This window comes from Alternaria infectoria (genome assembly GCF_024043175.1).
Source record: "Alternaria infectoria strain BMP 0036 chromosome Unknown scaffold_13, whole genome shotgun sequence".
Lineage (NCBI taxonomy): Eukaryota > Fungi > Ascomycota > Dothideomycetes > Pleosporales > Pleosporaceae > Alternaria > Alternaria infectoria.
Window position 1 is genome coordinate 376,062 of NW_026250702.1, and position 22,810 is coordinate 398,871.

Below are 22,810 nucleotides of genomic sequence, written 5' to 3' on the forward strand. Positions count from 1 at the left end.
TGACCCATCACCGTAAGGCGATCTTTCTGGGCTCAAAGCTTCATACCCCGGTTCAATGCATCTATGTGCATTAGCTTGTGCATCAAGTCGCACAGTCATGTTGGGTCAGGCTATACCCGCATCCGGTCTGAAGCCCGTGGGGTTGGGATGACAGGCAGATTACAAGGCTCGTGGATCCATCGTTGCTGTGCGTCTCTGGAAAGTTAGGTTGCGAGTACGCATGAGCGAATTGCTGAAGCTCCGTCTTCGCAGTGACAGTGTCACCACACCTGTAATTGTCAGGCATGCTGTGTCGCCTCCCTGGAGCAGAAGAGCTCCTGCAATCTCGAAGACAGCAGTGATAACAGAGATTCCTCCACTTTCAGCGAGATAATTCCGCAGTCCTCGAAAAAAGATGAACTGGTGGCTCTGGTCTGGGCTGGCTATCAGGCTTCGGCTGGTAGCAAGTGGAAGCGAGAAGCAGAGGCCCGCTCCAGGATTTTGACAGCCGGTGGTGGGGAGATATGCCCAATATACAAAACGATGCCCTTTGGTCCAATGTTCGTGACGGACGGGGCCGGGGATTTCGGATCGATATGCAGCAGGCAATGCAGTGGCTGCCCGAATCTGTGTGCAGGGATTGCCGTCAGACGCCGGGTAGCACTCAACGGTCCGCCTCTCAAAAGTACTCAGAGCTCTTTCTTGGAACTCGCACTATTTCCGGACAATGGCTTGACAAGCGTGGAAGCCTGCATCTCTCAGGTGCATCCGAAGTTCGATCTGTCAACGCCGGTAGTGTATGCATCAGGACGCTGCTCTTGCATGTAGACAAGCGGGACCAAACGACGATCTGAAGCGCGGGCTGATGTGAAGGCTGCTGGGGCACGTTGCCCAGGGAGTATTGGCTCAGCAGCTTGCGAGACGTGAAGGTGGAGAAACGCGACATGTACCTGGAGCTAGACCAGATTGGGCGTTACGTCATGATGACTAAGCGTCAGGGCTACGCGATCTCGGATGCTGTCGCGCGCGTTGGCGAACCTTTGCGACAAACACTCGTTCTCGGCACAACATAGCCCAAACCATGTCTGTGCTGCTGGAAACGTCACTCGGAGATATCACCATCGACCTGTTGGTCGACGATGCGCCCAGATGCTGTGAAAAGTAAGTCATCCAATCCCCATCGCGCGCCTTGGGTTTTCGCACCTGCATGCTGCATGCTCCATCCCGCTGTCGCCCCAAGCTGAGCATAAACAGACACTGACAATTTGTCGCCTTAGCTTTCTCAAGCTGTGCAAAGTCAAGTACTACAACTTCGCCCCCGTTCATAGCGTCCAACCAAACTTCTCCTTCCAGACTGGCGACCCCATCGGCCCCGGCTCCAAAGACAGCGACGGCGGTCGCTCAATATGGGGCTTGCTCGACCCCGCACAGCCCGCGAAGAAGACGTTCGTACCCGAGTTCAAGCCTAAGCTCAAGCATGCCGAGATGGGAACCGTCAGCATGGCGACCGCGCCGAACCCCGAGGATCCAGACGAGCGGTTCGCCGGCAGTCAGTTCATCATAACGCTGGGACAGAACATCGACTACCTAGACGGCAAAGCGGCCATATTCGGAACAGTGGTAGAGGGTTTTGACACGCTGGAGAAGATAAACACGGCATATATCGATGACCAGGGCCAGCCACTCAAAGACATCCGCATACTACACACAGTCGTCCTCGACGACCCATACGACGACCCCGCCGGCCTCGTGGAGCCACCCGAGAGCCCTGTACCCTCCGCCGCGCAGCTCGCCACCGTCCGCGTCGCATACGATGAGAACCTCGAGGAGGACAACGACCCGGAAGCCTTGGAAAAGGTCCGCAGAGAACGTGAGGCGCGCGCACAAGCCCTTACGCTCGAGATGGTAGGTGATCTGCCATTCGCCGAAGTCGCACCGCCCGAGAACGTGCTGTTCGTGTGCAAGCTCAACCCAGTGACGCAAGACGAGGATCTGGAGCTTATCTTTTCGCGATTCGGCAAGATTCTCAGCTGCGAGGTCATCAGGGACAAGCGCACAGGTGACAGCCTGCAGTACGCCTTTATCGAGTACACCAATCAGAAGGACTGCGAACAGGCCTATTTCAAGATGGATGGTGTTCTCATCGACGATCACCGCATACACGTCGACTTCTCCCAGTCCGTCTCCAAGATTGCCGACGATTGGCGGGACGTTACGAACAAGAAGCGGAGACGGGCTGCCGGTGGTTTCGGCGGTATCGACAACCTCGAGAAGAAGAAGCAGTATCGTGATGGCTCCGGACGCCAGATCATGTCGGATTCTGTTGTCAACAACTTGGTGGCCGATCGCGATGTTTCAAAAGATACCGCGCCACGGCCGAGGGATACTGGTAGAGATGATCGACGAGACGACACACGGAGGCGTGAACGGAGGACGGAATACCACGACGACCGTTTCAAGCGGAACCGTAGTCGGAGTCCCAAGCGCGAACGTCGCGATGGTGACGATGGAAGGTACAATCAGAGGAGAGAGCGAAGTCGTAGCCCAAATCGCCATCGTGACAGCCGTCGGGAGAGGAGTCGGGATCGCTATCGCCGGGATGATCGGGACCGCCGGCGATGAGGCCACCATTCTGTAGATCGAGGCGCCTTTGGTGTTTGGCACGAGAGCTAAGATTGTACCGTCAGTAATGCGACATCTGGCTGGTCATTCTAAGTAGTTAATGCAAATCCTCATAAATTGCCAACGCGAAACACGAATCGTTCACATCTTATCGCGCGGTCAGTTATTATGTATGGTCTACTTGCTTTTCGATATATTCTATATGTATCTTCAATTACTTTAGGAAATGACTGACTTTAATGTATACTTGTTAACGATCGATAAAAGAATAGATAATGAAGTTCACGCATTGGCTACCGTGAACTTCCAAGCCTGAGTCATCGTAGTAGAGGAGGCTGTTTATCGAGCGCATATTACGTTGCGCCGGCGATTCACTTTCGGGTGCCATTGTGTCGATGAGGCATTCGCGAGTGGGCCAGGCGTCGCATTATGCGGCGACGCGATGGTAGGACAGTCTTCTTGCCTGAACATATGCGATGTTTACCAACCGATGAAGTTTGAAGTATCGGGAAACATGGCCATCGTCGGTTCCCGGTAGCGAGGCGTAGTGTGTTGTTTGCGTTGTGGACGCTGTTTCCTTTCAACCTGAGACGACGGCAGTATTATGCGGGAGTTCTTCTGTATCCTCCTCTTCATCCTCATCCACCCCCTTCTCAGCCTCATAAAAGTCGATCAGCTCATCACAGCACGACCACCAAGTAGTCTGCATCTCCAGCTCCTGATCCAGTGCCTCAAGAAGACCCTCAGGCGGCATAACGGGCTCAAAGATCCGCGCAAACTGCGTTTTGAGCATGTTCTCCGCAGATACCCAGCCACCCCGACCCAGCCCCCTAATGAATGTCCAATAATTCAAACGACAATGAGGTATCTCGCGGAGTAACTTGTCTATGAGGCCCTCTGCGTACCCACCTTGGGTTACTGCGGCGACAGCGGCTTGGTAGAGACCCGACTTGAGCGTGAACTCTGCGTTTTCGGCATCGCTGGCTTCTGCTATGGCGGCGGCGTAGATCTCGCGGTAGTGTTCGTGGTTCCATGCCATGTACGGCGATTTATCGAGGCCAAATGTGTATTCCGGAAACCAATCGCTTCGGAGGAACATGGGGACGGCTGTGGCGCCGATGCAGCGTGGTGCTGCCATCGCGTTGTCCCAGTCGATGATACCTGTTACGTTGCCCTCGTCGTCGCAAAGAATGTTCTGCAGATCTAGATCATCGTGATGGAGGGTGAAAGTCTCGCCAGGCTGCCCGCGGAACACCGACTGGTGATAGAAAATAAAGTAGAGGATGTCTCGGACGCCACGTTCTTCACGCCCATCGTCTTCTTCCCATGTGTCGTTGCATAGGCGTTCGATGTTGTCAGCACTCGTCTGTCTTATCTTGGCTCCAAAGCGGGCTCGAATGTACTCCTCCGTTGTAGCAGCCGGTGGACGCTTGAAAACCTCATCGCCATCTTCGTATGTACAGTGGCACGTGGGTCCAATACCAATGAAATTGCCGTCGTCGTCGAAGTTAGGTGCTCCAATGGCCTCGAATTTAAGGGTCTGAATCTGAATCATTACCCGTGCCAAAGAGCGTAGGAACTTGAGACGCTTCTTTTCGATATGGGGAGGCGGGACATCCGCATGTTGGAAAAGCTCATTATCGACGGAGGGATAATCTTCTGGAAACCAGATATTGTTCGCAGGCGTGCCGGGTAACATCGTCATTAAGATGTACGGGAAACCAAGCGCGTTATCGTGCCCAGTGGAGTAGTCAATCACCTGTGCGACAGGTGCGTTTGTATTCTTTCGAATGTACTCAATTAGCTGAGCTTCGTTCTTCAGCACGTAGGAGTCTTCCTCCTGCCAGTGTGCGCGCGTACCGTGGCCAGGCACGCGGACAACGTACTTGCGAGTCTGCTCGCCTTCACAAACAGTGACGAAAGTCGCTGCATTGAAAGTGCCTTTCGCACGGCGCACTATGTCCACAGTAGTGGTGGGCGAAGACGAAAGATCGCAGGCCTTGATCAGTTCGCGGTACTTTGCATCGGGAATTGCCTCAATCGTCTTGAAGTCGCAACGCGGGCCGTCACCTTCATCTGAAACGTCTTTATTGGTGTTCGCGCTTTGACAATGCTTGTCCTTGTTAGCACCAGGAGATGTACCCGAGTCAATAGCGGCGTCATTGTGTTTTGGCTTGTTTGAATCGGAGTTGGAGGGTCGGGAGGCCCTATATTGCGTGAAAGCGATCTTCTTCCAGAAAGCCTTCAGACAGCCGGGCAAACGAAGTGTCTTTTCTTTCTTCACGGGAAGCTGCTTTGGCTTCGCAGAGATCTCGCCTTCGGTTTGGATCACGGTATTTATTGGGACCTCGCAGGCGATAAGTACCGGCGAGCGCACAGACAGGCTGTCTTGCTTCTGGATTTGTGATCGCTCTGGATCCGAACGCAGTTCGGGAGAAAGAGAGATGCCTGGCACGAAGAAGTTCTCGCCGCAGCTAAGACGTGGGAGAGAATGTTCGGTTGCAGCCGTTGACTTTGAAGACGATGGCGAGTTTGGATCAGTATTGCAGGCTTCTGAAGTGTGAGAAGAACCCGTCGTGGCTGTCGGCGTGTCGCTTGGTAGACGAATCGGAGAGTTCGACTGATTCGTCAAGGACGGCTCTTCAGAAGTTTTGCGGCCCAGGGTAGTAGATAATGAGTACTTTATGGCTTTGCCGATTTTAAACACCCGTTCTAGTGGGCTACGTAGAGTAGCATCAGACGTGTTGGTGGTGGAAGGCAAGGTCGTAGTCGCCGCGCGCCCACCCTTCTTGTTCTTAAAATCGAACATTGGTGTAAAGGTATACTGATTCCGTTCGAGATGCTCTGCGCGCACAGAGAGGAGTTCGGTGGTCAAGTATTGGTATCTCAAGGAGCGAGTGTTGCTGTTTTGGAGGTTGAGTCGCCAACTCTAGACAAAGGGCCAGTAGCGACAAAGGCGCGAAGGGGAGAATGTATATTGAGAAAGGGTCGCAACTACAGTGAATGTACGTTAGTACGGCTGGGCCTTTTGTGGGACCAGTGCGTGAATCACGCTGGAAATGACAGACGCTCGTGCACAGGAAGCATCGGCGTACTGAACCAAGACCACTACCTGAGCCTTGGTGTTTGTCAACAAACTTCTACCATGTGAGTGAAATGAACAGTAAGCGCTTCTTCGATCACTGAAGCGGTCACCTCTAGGTTCTGGACCGTGTAAGACATCTCGCGGTTCTGTGTCGGCCACATACCACATACCGTGTAGTTTCACAATGAAGGAAACAAGGTTCGGGACCAAGACCTAGCTGTATTACATTGCAGATGATGTCTTTGATCTTCTAAAATGCCGATAACGTAGAAGGGGATGTCTTCGTGTCTGATGTTGACCCGAAGCTGTCCGAATCTGTGGATATAATAGTCTCTCAGCTGTATGATGTGTCAAAGTCAACCGTAAACTCTAGGATCGGTACGAGGTCTTCTATGTTTCATTAGCTTGGTGAAAGGTGTACCACCAGAGCGCAGGCAAGCGTAACAAGGCTGACTGTGGCAACCCAGTTGCAACTGTTGCGTTCACCCTTGGTGCCTCGCAGTATATCAAAAGGTCCTTTCTCTGCTATTAGTATACGCGCACAGTTTATTCCACAACCAGCTCTCCTTCGCAGCACTTTCAACCTTTCGACCAAAAGCTGTAGCCCTTCTGACAAGAACATACGCACACACAGAGCACCTAAACCTGTGATACATACCCACTCTTACCGCATCTTTCCGTCCCTTATTCTTTGAGCACCCAGTCTTGAGGACCGCCATCCCATCCGTATCCTCGGCCTCAACACACAGCCGTTTTAAAGCCCTTGTACTTTCCAGTCCTTTGAATAACAAATATTGCCGGTCTGAAACTAGGAGGTAATTCAAAATGCCCACATTTAAGGGTTGGAACAGTAAGCACGGCGCTTCGGAGTCGAAAAATGAAACGAAGGTCAAGCCACTCCCTCCTCGACTCACTTTCACGGAACAGACACAACCGGATGACTCCATCATCAAAAGTCTTGACGACCTCTATTCTAAGACGGTCAGAGTTTGGAGAGGTAGAGATTGGAATAATGATGTGAAGAACGGTGCCACAGGCGCATGCTTCGACTCATCCCACCACGTGCCCGGCGAGGGCACTAAGAACCGTGCGGCTTTCAAGGCTGGCAAGTTTGGCTTTTGCCTAGAATGGATCGAATTTCCGTACGAGGGTGAAGTCTATCGTGTCAGGTGCATGAATGCGTTCTGCGTAAGATCGCCGCAATGTACAGACCACCCCAAAGCAGTATACAAGGACGGCCCAAACCGTATCTATGATCTCATGAATTGGGGTGAGAACGTCACATATGGTATGATCAAAGATACCGGAGCTCCAGCAATCCCTTTGACGGATTCCCAGCGGAAAGAGCAGGTCCTGGAGGACATTGCGGAGGTCCAGGCTAAGATTGACGAGGCGTACCAATGCGGCGAGCTTGCGACTGCCAAAGAATTGGAACGTCGAGTCTCCAAACTTGAGAGAGCGCTGAAAAATAAAAGTTACTTGCTTGAGGACAGATCAAACGCCGCACCCCAACCCTCTGCGTCTGCCACTATTCTCAACGCCCGGAAGGCTGTGAGCAATTCAGCGCCAGGTAATCCAGACCTTGACGCCAAGGCCAAGCGTAATCCAAACAATCCCAAGACGAATAAGGGCAAGACGGACTATACAAAAGCCCTGGGTTCGATCAAGGAGCGTCCGGGTTCTTGAAGTGATGTTCGCTCATCTTTCCAAAACACCCAAAGACTCGTTTGTAGGGACGCCTTGTACACGCGGTTGGTGTTGTCTTTGATTCTCACGAACCCGGTGCCCGGCATAATATAGCGAACCTGATGGTTGTGTTTTCGTGTAGCGCAAATGTCAAGTATAATAAAATAAATCCTTAAACTATCTCTTTCTAGTCGGTGACGTGTAACAGCTTCCAAGTGGACTGAGAGAAGACGTGCGTAGACTGCTGCATGCGACGTTGGTGAAACGCAGCAAGGCACGCTGAAAGAAATGCACCTGAAGTTGTAAATAGGCGGTCGATGGTCTTGTGCCACGGCTCGGTCGTCCAAGCGTGGGCAGTGACGCGCATCGTATCATGGCGAGTGAAGTTGTTGTGAGGCAGCTGCTAACATGGCAACCTGGAGGTAAGTCCATTCGCCGCGCGCTCGCGAACGGCAACCACGGGCAGCTTTCCAGCAAGCGCGGCGCCTTTACCTTTGCGTCATCTCGCGAACGAGCTTGACTCGTGTCGCTCGCAAAGAAAAGGCGCGGAGATGTGTAGCAATTTGCAACCGGGAGGGCGAGGATGGAGTGAGGTGGAAGCGTGAGGAAGCGACCCTCAACGCGGAAGCAAAGGCCGCACACCTAGGCACGTGATCGTGCGGCTGCCAAGTGCGGAAAACACAACCCCAAAAACCCCATGTCTTGAGAAAGTCGAAGACGCCAAAAGCATCACATCCCCGAAGCACACCACCATGCAATGATTGATTGACAATAACATCGTCATATTTCTTCTTAATTATCTACCCAGCACCCAGACTTCAGCCAACGCGCAGCAACGCAACAACGTGACTCTATATTCCCATCTCATGCGTCTCATTTTCCCTCCAGCAAGTAAAAGCCCCCACCGAAACGCAATTTATAGCGGGCTGTCTTTCTAAACATGCGCAAGCATCCATCTCTCTGTGTTTCAAAAAGAAAGCCCCCGATTATGTTATGAGGGCGCGCAAAAAGCAGTAACTCGATAAAACAACGCTCAGCTTCCAAACGCCCATGCGCAACTTTCTTCCGAAAGGGTAAAAGCAAGAATGATTAAACGCCAATTTCAAACGACCCTTGACGTAAGATGAAGGACAAAGGGTGTTTGGTATGCAATCTTGAGCCGCGTGCGTGACAAGCCGAGCAGTAAAGAGAAAAACGCGTAAAACAAGCAGGTTTTTGGTGCCACACCGTGCAGCTTCGGATAATAGTGGTACACAAAAGCATGAAAAGAGGGAAGAAAGCCCCATCACTCGTTGCGCAGATTCCATGTGAGTGACAGTAGTAGTGCCGTGAGCCTAGTTAAAGGAACGGCATACCACATACACAGACATGAGACTGCCATACGAGACCAGCCGTGATAGGGTAGAGCGACCATGAGCGAATGAAGTTCTAGGAGAGAGCACTCTCGGGGGAGAAGGGGGAGCAGGTAAGGCACTTGCTCGACATTTTCACACCGGAAGAGGTCACTCACCCAGATCATCAATCCATGGCAAAGAGAGAGGAAAAGAACATTTTCATACACAAAAACTAGAAGAAGAGATCGAGAGAGAAAAAAGAAGGCTCCGATACCTACATCGCCAATCAAGCCAACTATTGCTTTGGAGATCTGGAATAAACGTTAGCACGTGCAAGATAAACGGAAATTTGTCTACAACTATGACCAAAGGGGTACTTACGTAGGAGAGTACGCTCCGCCCGGAGAGGTAGGGCTGTAGCGCGGAGAGGTAGGTGAGAAGGAGCCTGCTGGACTCGTAGGCGAGTAGCGAGGCGACGTCGGGCTGTATTGCGGCGACGTGGGTGAAGTCGGAGACTGCCTGTTGCTGCTCGCTTGGTACTGAGGGCTTGTGGGACTGTACTGCGGCGATGTGGGGCTGTACTGTGGCGAAGTCGGGCTGTACGCGGGGGACGTCGCGCCACCCATGAACGTTGGGGACGTTGGACTGTAGTTGGGCGATGTGGGAGAGTATTGAGGCGACGTTGGGGAGTAGCCAGCAGGAGATGTGGGCGAGTACGACGGTGATGTGGGTGAGCCGTACCGAGGCGATGTAGGCGAGTAGTGCGGAGATGTAGGCGAAGCCATGTATCCTGGTGATGTTGCGGCGAAACGAGGGCTGGCAGTACCAGGCGAGGTAGGCGAGTAACCAGGCGAAGTTGGTGAGAAGCCTGGAGACACTGGGCTGGTAAAGCCAGGGGACATGCCAGTGAAGCCTGAACCACCCGGGCTTCTGCCTCCGTCGTACCCGCCGGGGCTGAAACCACCACCTCCGTACATACGACCATAGTCAGTGAGACCACCGGAATCGTCACCTCCACCAGCGGCAGCCATAGGAGAGAACGAAACCTGATCGTAAGAGCCGACACCCATGCCACCCTCGTACGTAGGAGAGCCCAAGTCATAGGGTGTGTTGGCTCCGTCACTCAGGTAGTTGCCAGCGCCAGCAGCGCCACCCATCATTTTGGAGTTGTCCTCCACCATGGTGAGAAGCATGGCATTGTCCATGACAACGTCAAACTCTCCGGTACCCATGGGCGCCAACTGACCGAGCATGATGTTCTCAGATACACCACGGCAGTCGTCCAGCTCACCAAATCCGGCAGCTTCCAGGAGAATCTCGACTGTCTCTTCGAAAGAACAACGCATAAGAGCACCAGTGTCGTTACGGTTGATACCGTGACGCGTGATGGCCATGAGAAGACCACGCTGGCACATGATGTCGACGAGCAAGGCCATGTGACGATGGTTGACGTAAGAACCGTCGAAGGACAAGACCATACCCAGCTCCTTGAGTAGACCAGCACGAGCTGCTTCGATTCCAAGAACAGCAAGGATCTCGATGAAAGAGTTGGAGTAGGTCTTGGTGGCATCAACACCCTCAATGGCAAGCACTTCGGCCAGTGCAGTACCTGTAGTATCGAGCACCCACTCCTTACACTCGTCCTTGTTCTTCGAGTGTACAAGAGACTTGTCTGCCAACTCAACGGTAGTGATGTGGTCTCGGATGAAAGCACGCTCGATACCGCGAACACCACGTAGCGTAACGTCATCGAGAAGATGCTTCTCAAGCTTGCGCATCCATCGCTCGTCACGCTCGTCCTCATCCTCGTCATCCTTCTGGAGGTTCTGGTCCCAGATGAAACGAACACGCATGACCTGCTCGTCGGCGTTTTCGTCACTGAAGATGACTGCCAGATTAGGCTTGAACTCTTCCTTGATCTTGCCGGCAACTTCGCCAATGGTGATACTCTTATCCAACAGCTTCTTGCGGTCGAGGATGATTCGAAGCAACCACTTGGACTGGGACTCAATGACTTCGTCCTCTTCGGGAAGAATGAAGTAGGACTCAACCATGTCCTGATCCTCCTCAACTAGCGTGGACTGGATGTCGGGGTCGTAGTAAAGCTCAACAGCTTGTGTCAATGAGCGGAGGGTTGTGAGCTCGATGGTGCTTCGCAGGCGCTTAGCATCCTGTTGGCTGGCCTTGGAGTCTGTTTGGCGGACCAACATAGACGGAGTCTTGATGTTGGCAGCGACGTTCAGAATTTCCTTGAGACGGGGCACACCGAGAGTGACGTTCTTAGAAGACACACCGGCAAAATGGAAAGTGTTGAGCGTCATTTGTGTAGCGGGTTCACCGATGGACTGCGCAGCCAGAACACCTACCATCTCACCAGGAGCGACAGCGGCCTTGAGGAAGCGGTCTTCGAGTTCACCAAGAACATAGTTCAGGGCCTCCTTGTTTAGGCGATGCTGAACGACAAGCTTCTTGTATGCGAGACGAGCGCGAAGATGAGCCTTGAACAGATACGTTGCACTGCTCTGGGCCTCTCTTGACAGTTCGTCGGTGCCACGAATGACAACCAATCGCTCCAGGGTCTCCTGCACCTGTCTGATGGTCTCGATGGGGTGTAGATTGCTGACAGCCTTCTCGGGGTTGATATTAAACCGCGCCTGGGCGGACCGGATCATACGCTGAATGTTGAGCGGCAACTGGAAGGACTCTAGGTTCTCGTCGGTCACATTCTTGCGGAGAGTCTGACGATCAAGTTTGATCATCTCGAACTCTTCGTCCAGGGCTCGTTGAACGTCGACGTCACCCTGGAACATAGTAGCACCCTCCAGCTTCGACACTGGAATCTCCGGGTAGTCCGTCGTGAGAACGTCAAGCTTGTATCCATCCTCAAAGTCGGCCTCGGAAGCCATGAGGATATCCATGGACTGGTTTTCAATGTGCGCGCCATCCAAACCATCTTCACCGTAGATGAACTCAACAATATCTCCCATAGAGTTACGCACAGTTCCATCGTACTTGACCATAACATCTTCGAGCGCCTTGACGAGACGACGTTGAATGTAACCAGTCTCAGCTGTCTTGACTGCTGTATCGATCAAACCCTCACGACCAGCCATGGCGTGGAAGAAGAACTCCGACGGCGTAAGACCGCGCAGATACGAGTTTTCGACGAACCCACGAGACTCTGGCGAGTAGTCATCCTTCGAGAAATGCGGCAGCGTCCGGTACTTGAAACCATAGGGAATACGCTGTCCTTCCACAGCTTGTTGACCAACGAGGGCAACCATCTGAGAGATGTTGACAGTGGAACCCTTGGAACCGGAGACGACAGTTTGGACGACGTTGTTGAAGTCCTTCAAACTGGTCTGAGCCGCGGTACCTCCACCCTCACGACCTTCGTTGAGGAACTTCTGGACCTTGGATTCGAATGTACCACGAATCGTCATACCAGGCATGGGCTCAAGCGCGTCCTTAGTAGCCGTCGCAATGATCTCTTCAACCTTGGCCTTGGACTTGCCAATTTCGGAGGCAATCTTGTCGGAGGTGGCAGGGTCTGGGATGGTGTCACCCACACCGAAACTGAAACCGTACGTAAGAAGCCACCAGTTACAGATGCGCTGGCAGGCATTGAAGAACTTGACTGCTGCATCCGGTCCGAGCTCGTTGAAGATGATGTGAATAACACCACCTGCAGAGGCTCCGACAATCTTCTTTGTGACCTGACCATAAAGCAGCTGACCACCCTTGATAGCGAACGACTTGTCGACGATGTCGTTGTATGCATTGGGTTTGGAGTCCGCCTCCTTCTTCTCAATGTTGACCTCGCGTGGGAAAGCCATGCTGATAATTTGCTTACCAGTCCAGAGAGGCCGGGGCTTCAGAATGGCTGGCTCTGGCACGATACCATCCCAATCAGGAACCCACATGAGGATGGGCATGACCTGCTCGATAGGAATGAAGTTGTCACGACGACTCATCTTGTAAACACCGAGAAGCGTGTCCTGCACGATACCCATCAAGGGCTGGTTCTTCTGTGGTGATACAATCTGCTTGGGAACCATGCACAAGTTCTGCACCTCAGCGCGGGTCTCGTCGCTCTGGGGGACGTGAAGATTCATCTCATCACCGTCGAAATCAGCGTTGTAGGGTGATGTGACGGACAAGTTGAGACGGAAGGTTGAGTAGGGCATGACCTTGACGCGATGTCCCATCATGGATTCCTTGTGCAGCGAGGGCTGACGGTTGAAGATGATGACATCGTCGTCGTCAATGTGGCGCTCGACCTTCCAGCCGTACTGTAACCGCAGGTCGTCGAGGTTCTTGTTGTGCTTGAGGTCGAGACGGACACCGTCGGCCTTGATGACGTAGTTTGCACCAGGGTGTTGGTTAGGACCGTTGCGCACCAGGTTCGTCAGCTTGCTGATGTTGAACTTGGTGACAACCTCGGGGTATGTGAGGGTACGTGCGATGGATCGAGGCACACCGACTTGGTCCAGTGACAGATTAGGGTCACCGGTGATGACAGTACGTGCGGAGAAGTCGACACGCTTTCCCATCAAGTTACCACGAAGACGACCCTCCTTGCCCTTCAAGCGACCACGAATAGTCTTGAGCGGTCTGCCAGACTTCTGCATAGCCTGTGGAACACCGTTGGCGTCGTTGTCCATATAGGTGGCGACGTGGTACTGGACGAGAGCCTCAAACTCGGCAGTTACGTGAGCAGGCGAACCCTCCTGCTGACACTCTGCGACACGACCGTTGGCGCGGATGATGTCTCCAAGCTTGTAGGTCAAATCGTCCTCTCCACGCATACCCTGGCCGGTACCGTCGACGGAGATACTGGGGCGAACCGGAGGTGGAGGTACTGGCAGGACATCGAGAATCATCCACTCGGGGCGAGCGTAGTCGGCGTTCAGACCGAGCAGTTGGAGCGTGTTGTCAGACATGAGCTTGAAGATAGTCTGCGCCTGCTTCGGTGTGATGACTTCCTTGCGGTCGCCTTGGCCGTCGTCGTCGTCCTTCTTGCTCTGTTTCCAGGTGCCGGTCAGCTTGAGACCCTCCTTGCGGATAGAGTCTGGCTGTTTGCTGCCGCAGCCGCCGTGGGCGATCTTGGGGAGCTTGTTCTTGTCGCTGCCGTCGTCCACATCCTGCATGCACACGGTCTTGCCCTTGGACATGCGCCAGATCTTGTCGAAACGCTTCTTCGCATCCTTGGTCTTGGCGGCGGCGGCCCAGTCAGGATGGTTCTGATATTGCAGTTAGCATGAGCACGAAAATCTAGGATCTGAAGTCTCTGTCTTCCGCGGGAAGACTTACGAAGTCAGCCTTGATCAGACCACACGTGTGGCAGACAGTCTCGAGCAGCTTCTTAATCTTCACGACGAAACCGACGTGGAAGACGGGTGTGTGCAGTTCGATGTGACCAAAGTGGCCGGGGCAGGTCTGGATGTCCTCCTTGCAGGTCGCGCACGAGTACATGCGGTCAATGGTGCCGAGCTTGGGGTCGTTGAGACCCTGCTCGCGCGGCTTCTGCTTCTGCTCGTCCATGGTCTCCGGGTAGATGATGTGGACCACGCTCATGGCCTTGATCTCCTCGGGGGAGAGCAGCCCGAACTGGATCTCCTTGATCGTCCGGAGCGGACATTTTGACACCTGTGGGGCGCCGGGAGGCATCCTGGCGGTGGTTGAAGTAGAAAGGGAGTGCGGGTGAGAGAACTATCGGTCGGCGGTCGCGGTGGCCACGCCGGGCGGTTCCTCCGCGTATTAAGTAGTAGGTGTGACTGCCGTTGTAGCTGCGTCGAGAGCTGTAGCGCCTGGTGAAAGACTGAGTGCGCGCCGCGCGCGGAAAGAGATGCGGTCGAAGAGTCGTACCCGTGAAAAGGGCGGACGGGGGTCGGGGGCTCGCCGGGTCGCGCCTCGGGGTCGAAGGCGTGCGCGCGTATTAAAAGCGCTCGGGGGAGCACTATCGGGGTCGGCGAGGTGGAAGACGCGCTCTAAGTAGGTAAGAGCGGCCGTTGGTGATGGCGGGTGGGGTGGTGGTGAGGGCGTCGTGCTGTTAGAGACGGAAGGCGACAAAGAGTTGCGGCCGCGCTTTGACGCACTAGCCGAGTCTCACGTGCAGTGACCACCGCGGACAGGACCACGCCGATTCCATGCTGCTCACTTTGCGCCTATGGACTTCATTCACCAGTCGCGTCTGTAAAGATGCTGCCAATTGAGTTCCTTGCCCTGCACTCTCCGCCCTCTGCAGTGCACCACCATGAATCTCTCGCTGGTTGATCCCTTTGTCCTCGCGCAGGACTGCCCCGATGTCATCACCGGCCGCCTACGTGAGTTCGCCATTGTTCCCAGGTTACTTTTCCCACCAGGCAGCAGCTGACAACGCGCAGGCAGCGGCCACTCGACGTCAATTCGCTTCAGCCACCGCGGCGATCTGCTTGCATCCGGACGGGTACGCGAATGTTACGCCGTGCCATGTGATTTCCGCTGATTGGATTCCAGCACGATGGCATCGTCGTCATATTCGACATTGAGACAAACGGCGTTGCGCGCAAGCTGCGCGGCCACACGCGCCAGGTCCAGTCTCTTAGCTGGTCGACCAATGATCGCTATCTTCTCAGCGCCGGACAGGACTGGAAGTGCGTGCTCTGGGACTTGAAGGATGGCTCGCGGGTGCGCACCGTCCGCTTTGAAGCCGCCATCTTCATAGCGGAGCTGCACCCAAAGAACCAGTGAGCGTACAAGTCATGTTTACAAGACTCTGGCTAATTGCTTTACAGCATGCTCTTTGTAGCCGCCCTCTTCGAAGACCAGCCCGTCATCGTCGACATGTCCGAGGAAGTCCCCGTCAAACACTCCCTCTCGTCCGCGCCCCATCGAACCGACATAGAACGCGAGAATGCCTCCGAGAAGCAGACGGCGCAAGATGCCAAGCAGACGACCACCATGACGCTCTTTACACCGACGGGCCAACACATCATAGCAGGCACCAACAAGGGGTGGCTGAACATTATAGACACCGAGACACACGCTGTCCGCTACTCGTTCCGCGTCACCAACAACATCATCGTATACATCCGCATGACGCCATCAGGGAGGGACGTCGTGCTTAATTCGAGCGATCGTATTGTCAGGACACTCCACCTACCTGACCTGAGCGACCCAAAGTTGGACTTTGACACACTGCAGCTGGAAGTCGAGCACAAGTTCCAGGATCTTGTGCAGAGGCTCTCGTGGAATCACGTCTCATTCAGTCCTACAGGCGAATACGTCACAGCATCTACCTGGATGAACCACCACATCTACGTCTGGGAGCGTGGCCAGGGCAGTCTAGTCAAGATCCTAGAAGGCACTAAGGAAGAGCTCTCCGTAGTCGAGTGGCACCCATTCCGACCTTTCGTCGCCGCCGTCGGAGTAGACTCAGGCCGCGTCTGGCTCTGGTCGATCCTGCAGCCCCAACGCTGGTCCGCCCTCGCCCCCGACTTCGTCGAAGTAGAAGAAAACGTAGAATACATCGAGCGCGAAGACGAATTCGACATCCAGCCCCTCGAAGAACTGCACAAGCGGCGTCTAAACGCCGAAGACGAAGAAGTCGACGTCCTCACCGTAGACCCTGTTAAGACCTCGGCCACGGAATTCGGACCGGCGATTGGCGACGCAGAGTTCAGGATGCCTGTTTTATTGGACATCGAGGCGAGCGATAGTGAGGATGAGGTGGTGGCTGTGGGCGCTGGTCAGTTCCGACGCCGCAGTCCTGGCGCTAATAAGGAGTGGATGAACGATGATGAGGTGGTGGTCAGTGGTGATGAGGCAAGGAGAGCTAACGGTACTGCAGTGAACGGGACGAAGAGACGGCGAGGCTGATGAACGAAGCATAGGCGGCTGCTAATATCTTTGCTACCAGCTGTATGGGAGGAAGTGCTGAGACGCACGCGTGACAAGAGCGCGCTGACATGACAACACTGTATGGAGTGTGCTTGAACGCAAGACATCGTCAATTGCATAAGCGGTTGACAGACGCCACAGTGAAGAGGACTACGGATAAAATCTTATCAATACATTACTACCACCTCATACAAGAAAAAACCTGAACAAGCCTCCAGACTATATCAAACCAGAAAGTTGCAAAGTATGTAATCCAACGCCAACTTAGACTCTATGGTGTTCGGTTTTTTCTTAGGTTGGCGTGCTACCTTGTTCTTCACCGCGGCTTGAATGCTATATTGGCGAATGAGCTTCCATATTCTTCTAACATGCCGTGCTTTCTCAGGTCAAATACTTTGCTCCCGCGATTGAAGTAGATGTTCGTCTAAATCGCGGTTGATCGTAAACTCCGTGATGTTTGATGATGTGTTACGGAGCGGGCTCAAAGGGGTTCCAATTATGTTTTTCATTTCGAAGACGAGCGTCTCAATGGCGTTGTCCTGATCTTGACCTCTACATTCCCAACATATTGCGCATCCTTTATATCGCTCAAATTCAATGCATGCTGATTTCCTTGCGATTCCTAGGTGACCACTCTTCTCGTTTTTGAAAAATGACCTCCTGATGGCGACTAGCAGGATAGATCCAACTGAGCTCCAAAAATGCCTTGTTGTTGCGACTACCTATTTTGACATACTACATGTGTCGTACCTACCTCGCATTGTGTTGAGAAAAATGTAGCACCGTGTTCCTCCATATGGTAGGCGGTAGCACATGTTTGAGTCCACAATTATTGGCACGGATTGACTTCGGATGGCGTGGCGCGGCGTCGCTTCATCACACAAACGACGATGAAACCTGTATTGGCGTTGATCTGAAGGCGATGACCTTGAACATGTTCTGGGCAAGGCTAAGGCAACACCAATGCTGCGACTTGTCTAGATTAATCGTGGATGGCTGGGGCTACGATGGATGCGGCGGCAGGTCTAGCAAACGTCACTCGGCCTCGGTTGGTAGGCGTTGTCCCTGGTTGTGGATTGTGATCAGGCCCAGGGGCGATGCATGAGAGTCAGCGGTACTGTGCAAGCTGATGCGCCTCGATAGAACCATGGATGAGGATGCAAGGCGCGTCGCAGTGCGGTGAGCCCCAGAGAAGTAAGGGCATTCCAAGTATAGAACCATGTCCGCTGGACTGCAGACTCTGAGCGTCTCGGATGAAGAAAAGGTTGGGGTGGTGTCAGACTCCGGGTGGGCGATGCGCGATGCTTCTACCGCACCGCCCGCCGCTCCATGGAACGCGCAATTTAGCTCGATGCCACACGGACCTCGCCAGTCGAACGCCAACATCCTGCCGAGCACACCACGGCAGGCAGAACAGACAGGAGAATGGAATGGAAAACGCGATGCACATGCGATAATTGCCTGCCAGCAGCGACAGCGAGATATCCAGAGCACAAATGCGGCTAGCGTGACTGGGGGCCGTGCGCCCTCCTCCTCTTGGGAGTGTCGGAATACAATGAGAAAACGTTAGCGACGATTCCCGCCCAATATGATCTGGGAAACCGACCACCCCAGCTGGGCCGGCGAAGCCCTTTCTTTGCCCTCGCGGCAACCTTCGTCACCACCCACTCTCCCTGCCACTCCCCCTCTGCATCTCACCACGCTCTGCTTGCATCGACGCGCTTCATCAGCTCGACGATACCTCGACTTCCTGTGAAGCACGGCTCACCCAGCTTGCTGCTCACCCTAGCCACCGACACGCCAACGCGCTGACCGGCAGAGCCACTGTCTGCTCTCCTCACCGCTGCAAGCCAGTCCATCACCACCACCATCTCTGCTGCCCTCCACATCAGCCATCTCCGTCCATCATCGCCGCGTTCCTCTGCACGCGAACATGACCACGAAATCACCAAAGACCCTCGTCGTCGCACTCAAGCTGTCACCGGATTCTCTGCGAGACTTTCCACACGAGCCTGCAACGCCGCCCAAGGAAGAGGCCAAGCCCTCTCCACCAACACCCGCGCCGCAGATTAACGAGCCCTCACCTGCTGCCACGCCCGCCGACTCAACCCCCAACATGAACGGAAGCACACCGTCGTCGCTGGCGCCCCCCTCTTCGAAGAGGAAGGGCCCCAAGCCCGGCAGCAAGCGGAGTGCTGCGCAGATGGAAGCTGGCGCGAATGGCCCAGGCGCAACCCCCAAACCATCCAAGGCCAAGCCAGGGCCAAAGAGGAAGAAGATGGGCGACATGATCAACGACCCCAACTCCAAGGGGCCCTTCCCGGCACCCGCAGCCATCAACAAGGCAGGCCCCAAGGCAAACCTGGGAGCCATCAACGAGCGTCTGCGCGCCCTCGACAGGTCAGGGGCCAAGTGCCGTCGCTGGGAGAAGAAGGGATTCCAGGTCCGCAGCTTCACCGGCGTCATGTGGCAAGTGCCTACATACCAGCCAGGCCGCAAGGGCGCCTTCGCCGACGACGTCAAGAGCGACAGCACCGGCACCAGCGAGTCCAAGCTGAAGGACGAGAGCAGCGCTATCAGCGACAAGAGCGGACTGAACGGCGACAGCACACCCGTACCAACGCCCATGAACGGCATAGCGAGTTCTCCTGCTCCTATTCCCGCTTGAGGCATGAACGCTCTTGGTCTCATTTCCTTCGATGTATCCCTGCTGTAGCCTGCACCTCTTGCGGCTCGACCTTACTTCATTTCTTGCTACCTGTTTTCTATATCGACTTGCTTCCTTTGTCTTGTTTGGCGTTGAGGGAGCGCATTGCATTACTACGTAAAAGGCGCCAACTGGGGCGTCACTGGCTTGCCATGGGCAGCATGGTGTACGGCGCACAAGTATGTTGTGAATGGACATCGCAAATACTGACAACGGATATGGAATCCGGGTAGAGACGGAAAGGGGCTTTGCATAGCATTATGGAGAGAATTGAATATCCATGTCAAACTACAAGTACTTGTCCATGCATGCATCTTGAGAACCTCGGTAGCGGGTGTTGCCAATATGCCATGCGAAAGGTTTTCAACGTGACAGTGTGTGTCTTCTCGCGCCTTGAGATTGTAGAGTGCCCACTTTTGAAGCTGCATAGTATGATGAATGTCAAGGATGAGCGTGACCTGGATGGCGTTATCGTACCCGTGGATCGCGGGGATCTCCACCGATAGCTCGGCGCATCCAAACCTCCGCCCATGTACCGACCTCATTGACGTACAACCTGCCCAGCACTCCTTCGCTAGCTTTCCTGCAGCAAATTCTCCGTTGATGATACCATGAATGCATTTGTGACGATCGCCTCACAGGAGCCCGGGTGCCGTTGATTCTTGCCCTTGCCGTTGGCACCTTCCAGCACAGAGTACCGCATTCACTCGGCGCCAGAGACAGCTAGCCCACGCGTCACAGCGCTGTTGGACGTCTCCAAACCCCGTCAGCGACTACGACCGCCCGCTCGACCATTACTACTCGCGTAGTCTGCGTGTCCGCCCTTTGCGATCGCTTCCAAACGTCCGCCCGAACACGCTGGTAGTTGGCAGCAGCGCCACTATCGACCACTATGAATCCTCGGAGGGACAGCTACGCCAGAGTAGCCGCTGCATCGGCAGGCAGCAATAGCTCATTCCAACAACCCACCCGATCCGGCGCCTTTGCACATCTCGCCAACAGCGGCTCAACATCGCACCCGAACCGCCTCTCTCGCTCCATCGACGCCGACGGCCACATGTCTACGAGTTTCGGAAGGGCCGGTGGGCCACTGCCCTCATATTCCAGCCAGTCTGGCTACTGGCATGGCTTGGGAGGGTCGACACAGGATATACCGCCGTTCTTCGTGCCTTCCTACCTGCGCGGGTCCAAGCACGCCGAGAAGTTACAAGAGGCGCACAAGGCGAAGCTGGCAGCCCAGCGGGAATACAAGTCAACGCACTCGTCCAATGCGGGCTCGCTGTCTACTAGTTCTAGCAGCGTCAACCTGCACAAGATGGCGCCGTCACACCGCGGTCTCACGCATGAGATAGTAGAGCGTGCGCCGGTCTTTGTGGATGAGCCGGTAGCGCCATGGCCGACACGGTGGAATGACGCAGACAGGTTTCCTCAGCTTGAGCTGGAGGATGGTCAGAGGTTGGCCAAGTTCTCGGGCTCACAGAAGACACACGATGAAGCTGCGTCGGTTCGCGCGGACTTTCCCATGCCGCGGCAGTGTGGGATCTACTACTACGAGGTTACTGTCGTCTCTAAGGGGAAAGACGGGTATGTTTGTTTGACACCTTTTAATGCACACGCTAATTCACCGGGCAGTAGAATGATCGGAGTGGGTTTCTCAGGACCCAAAGTCGCTCTCAGCAGGATACCGGGTTGGGAGCCCGACTCGTATGCGTACCATGGCGACGATGGCCAGGTCTTTAGTAATACCACTTCCGGAAAATCATATGGGCCTAAGTTTGGCACACTGGATGTTATCGGCTGTGGCATCAACTTCCGGACAAATACTGCTTTCTTCACAAAGAATGGTCATATGCAAGGTGAGTATGCGAAGTGAGGGATATAGATAGTACTAACAGGTTCAGGGACGGCTTTCCGAGATCTGAAACCCAACATGCCATACTATCCTACTGTAGGCATGAAGAAGCCTGGCGAGATGGTGCGCGTCAACTTTGGCCAAGAACCCTTCGCTTTCGATATCGACAAGATGGTACAAGACGAGAAGGCTGCCATACAAGCTGAGATCGCCCGGACCAAAACAGAGGCGGGTGCGTTGGGAGGCGAGGATGCGTTGATACATCAGCTGGTGGGACAGTATCTGGCGCACGACGGCTACGTAGAGACTACACGAGCTTTCTCGGATGAGATTGTCGAGGAAGCAAGAGCGCTTGCGAATAACGACGAGGCAGACGTTTCATACCGATCAGCAGTAGAAGATCTGGATGCGCTGAACCGACAAAGTAAGCTCGTCCCTCAGGGTACAAACGCATGCTAACAGGAAGCAGAAATACGGACAGCGATCCTCGAGGGCGACATTGACAAGGCGCTTAAGCACACCACCGCATACTACCCCTCAGTGCTCCGCGACAACGAAAACATCTACTTCAAACTCCGCTGCCGAAAGTTCATCGAGATGATCCGACGATGCGGAGAGTTGAATGCACAATGCCAATCCGCACCAGCACCATCATCCAAACGATCCACCGCTTCGAATCCCAACAAGCGCAACTCAACCGCAGCAGAAGAATACGATTTCGAAATGGAGCTCGACGAGCAACTAGGCGTACACAACCCACCACCCAGCTGGGACAACAAAGACCAAGACGACTACTTGGAAGTCGGAGACGAGGACGACATGGAAGACAAGGTAGTCAAGAGCGAACGAGCGACAAGCGAAACTATAGCATATGGCATGGAGCTGAAATCCGAGTTCACCAACGACCCAAGACGGGAAGTCAAGCGCGCTCTTGAGGATACGTTTGCGCTTATAGCATATGCGGATGCGCGGGAGAGTGCGCTGGCGCCTTTGCTGGAGATTTCGGGGAGGGCGCCTGTTGCTGAGGAACTCAATAGCGCTATTTTAGGTACGTACAAGATGGAAGATACAGAAGAAGAGCTCAAACTAACAACAACACCCACGCAGTCTCCCTCGGCAAATCCTCCTCCGCAGCCCTCGAACGCCTAATCCAACAAACCGAAGCCCTCGTCACCGAACTCGCCGACGACGGCGGGCCCGGCGCTTTCATCAACGTCCAACGCGATTTCCTACAGTAGTATTCCTAGGAGGTGGGCCAGCCATGTATTCTTGCTCTCAACATGGCCCGGCAAGATATTCGTGTGTGCAAGGAGAGGTATGGCGTTGTCTATGCGAGTGGGCAATGGGCGCGCAGATGTATGTATTGGGGTCTGGACAGGGGGGCTTGGAAAGGGTTGGGGTTATGCTTCAAGCGGGGGTGGGTAGGTGGTATGAAGAGGGATAGGAGTAGGGATGGGAAAGATGAGGAGATGAGGAAAGTCAGACGGAGGGCGGGACTGTTGCGTTTTTCGGATGGGGGGCTGTGATATCATTATCTCTTTCTGGTTGAGAGGATCAGTAGCATTTGCATGGCTTGGGTTTGAGGCGTTGTTTTGGCCGGCTTGGACTGGATGATATCAACATCACTACTCTCTTGCTTTGTTTTTCTGTAGTCTACCAATAGG

At 54.2% G+C, this 22,810-nt stretch overlaps 7 protein-coding genes across 7 annotated transcripts; 5 read left to right on the top strand and 2 right to left on the bottom strand.

Annotated features, from left to right (window-relative positions):
- Positions 1 to 1,060: 1,060 nt before the first annotated feature.
- On the top strand, positions 1,061 to 2,601 carry CYP6 (Peptidyl-prolyl cis-trans isomerase cyp6; the record flags this gene model as incomplete). Its single annotated transcript, XM_051498997.1, has 2 exons — positions 1,061 to 1,140; positions 1,257 to 2,601. 2 exons carry the CDS (start codon positions 1,061 to 1,063, stop codon positions 2,599 to 2,601), a joined length of 1,425 nt encoding a protein of 474 aa, XP_051350732.1.
- Positions 2,602 to 3,181: 580 nt separating this feature from the next.
- On the bottom strand, positions 3,182 to 5,410 carry J4E92_007635 (uncharacterized protein; the record flags this gene model as incomplete). The annotated part of the gene is made up of 1 exon (XM_051498998.1): positions 3,182 to 5,410. The coding sequence occupies one exon, from the start codon at positions 5,408 to 5,410 to the stop codon at positions 3,182 to 3,184; it is 2,229 nt and encodes a 742-aa protein (XP_051350733.1).
- A 1,101-nt stretch (positions 5,411 to 6,511) lies between these two features.
- Positions 6,512 to 7,372, top strand: J4E92_007636 (uncharacterized protein; the record flags this gene model as incomplete). Its single annotated transcript, XM_051498999.1, has 1 exon — positions 6,512 to 7,372. One exon carries the CDS (start codon positions 6,512 to 6,514, stop codon positions 7,370 to 7,372), a length of 861 nt encoding a protein of 286 aa, XP_051350734.1.
- Positions 7,373 to 9,083: 1,711 nt separating this feature from the next.
- On the bottom strand, positions 9,084 to 14,376 carry J4E92_007637 (DNA-directed RNA polymerase II subunit RPB1; the record flags this gene model as incomplete). Its single annotated transcript, XM_051499000.1, has 2 exons — positions 9,084 to 13,949; positions 14,020 to 14,376. 2 exons carry the CDS (start codon positions 14,374 to 14,376, stop codon positions 9,084 to 9,086), a joined length of 5,223 nt encoding a protein of 1,740 aa, XP_051350735.1.
- Positions 14,377 to 14,962: 586 nt separating this feature from the next.
- J4E92_007638 (uncharacterized protein) lies at positions 14,963 to 16,566 on the top strand (the record flags this gene model as incomplete). The annotated part of the gene is made up of 4 exons (XM_051499001.1): positions 14,963 to 15,032; positions 15,093 to 15,154; positions 15,205 to 15,434; positions 15,483 to 16,566. 4 exons carry the CDS (start codon positions 14,963 to 14,965, stop codon positions 16,564 to 16,566), a joined length of 1,446 nt encoding a protein of 481 aa, XP_051350736.1.
- Positions 16,567 to 18,520: 1,954 nt separating this feature from the next.
- On the top strand, positions 18,521 to 19,255 carry J4E92_007639 (uncharacterized protein; the record flags this gene model as incomplete). The annotated part of the gene is made up of 1 exon (XM_051499002.1): positions 18,521 to 19,255. The coding sequence occupies one exon, from the start codon at positions 18,521 to 18,523 to the stop codon at positions 19,253 to 19,255; it is 735 nt and encodes a 244-aa protein (XP_051350737.1).
- Positions 19,256 to 20,186: 931 nt separating this feature from the next.
- Positions 20,187 to 22,384, top strand: J4E92_007640 (uncharacterized protein; the record flags this gene model as incomplete). The annotated part of the gene is made up of 5 exons (XM_051499003.1): positions 20,187 to 20,878; positions 20,927 to 21,150; positions 21,196 to 21,570; positions 21,616 to 22,194; positions 22,254 to 22,384. The coding sequence occupies 5 exons, from the start codon at positions 20,187 to 20,189 to the stop codon at positions 22,382 to 22,384; spliced, it is 2,001 nt and encodes a 666-aa protein (XP_051350738.1).
- Positions 22,385 to 22,810: the final 426 nt, after the last annotated feature.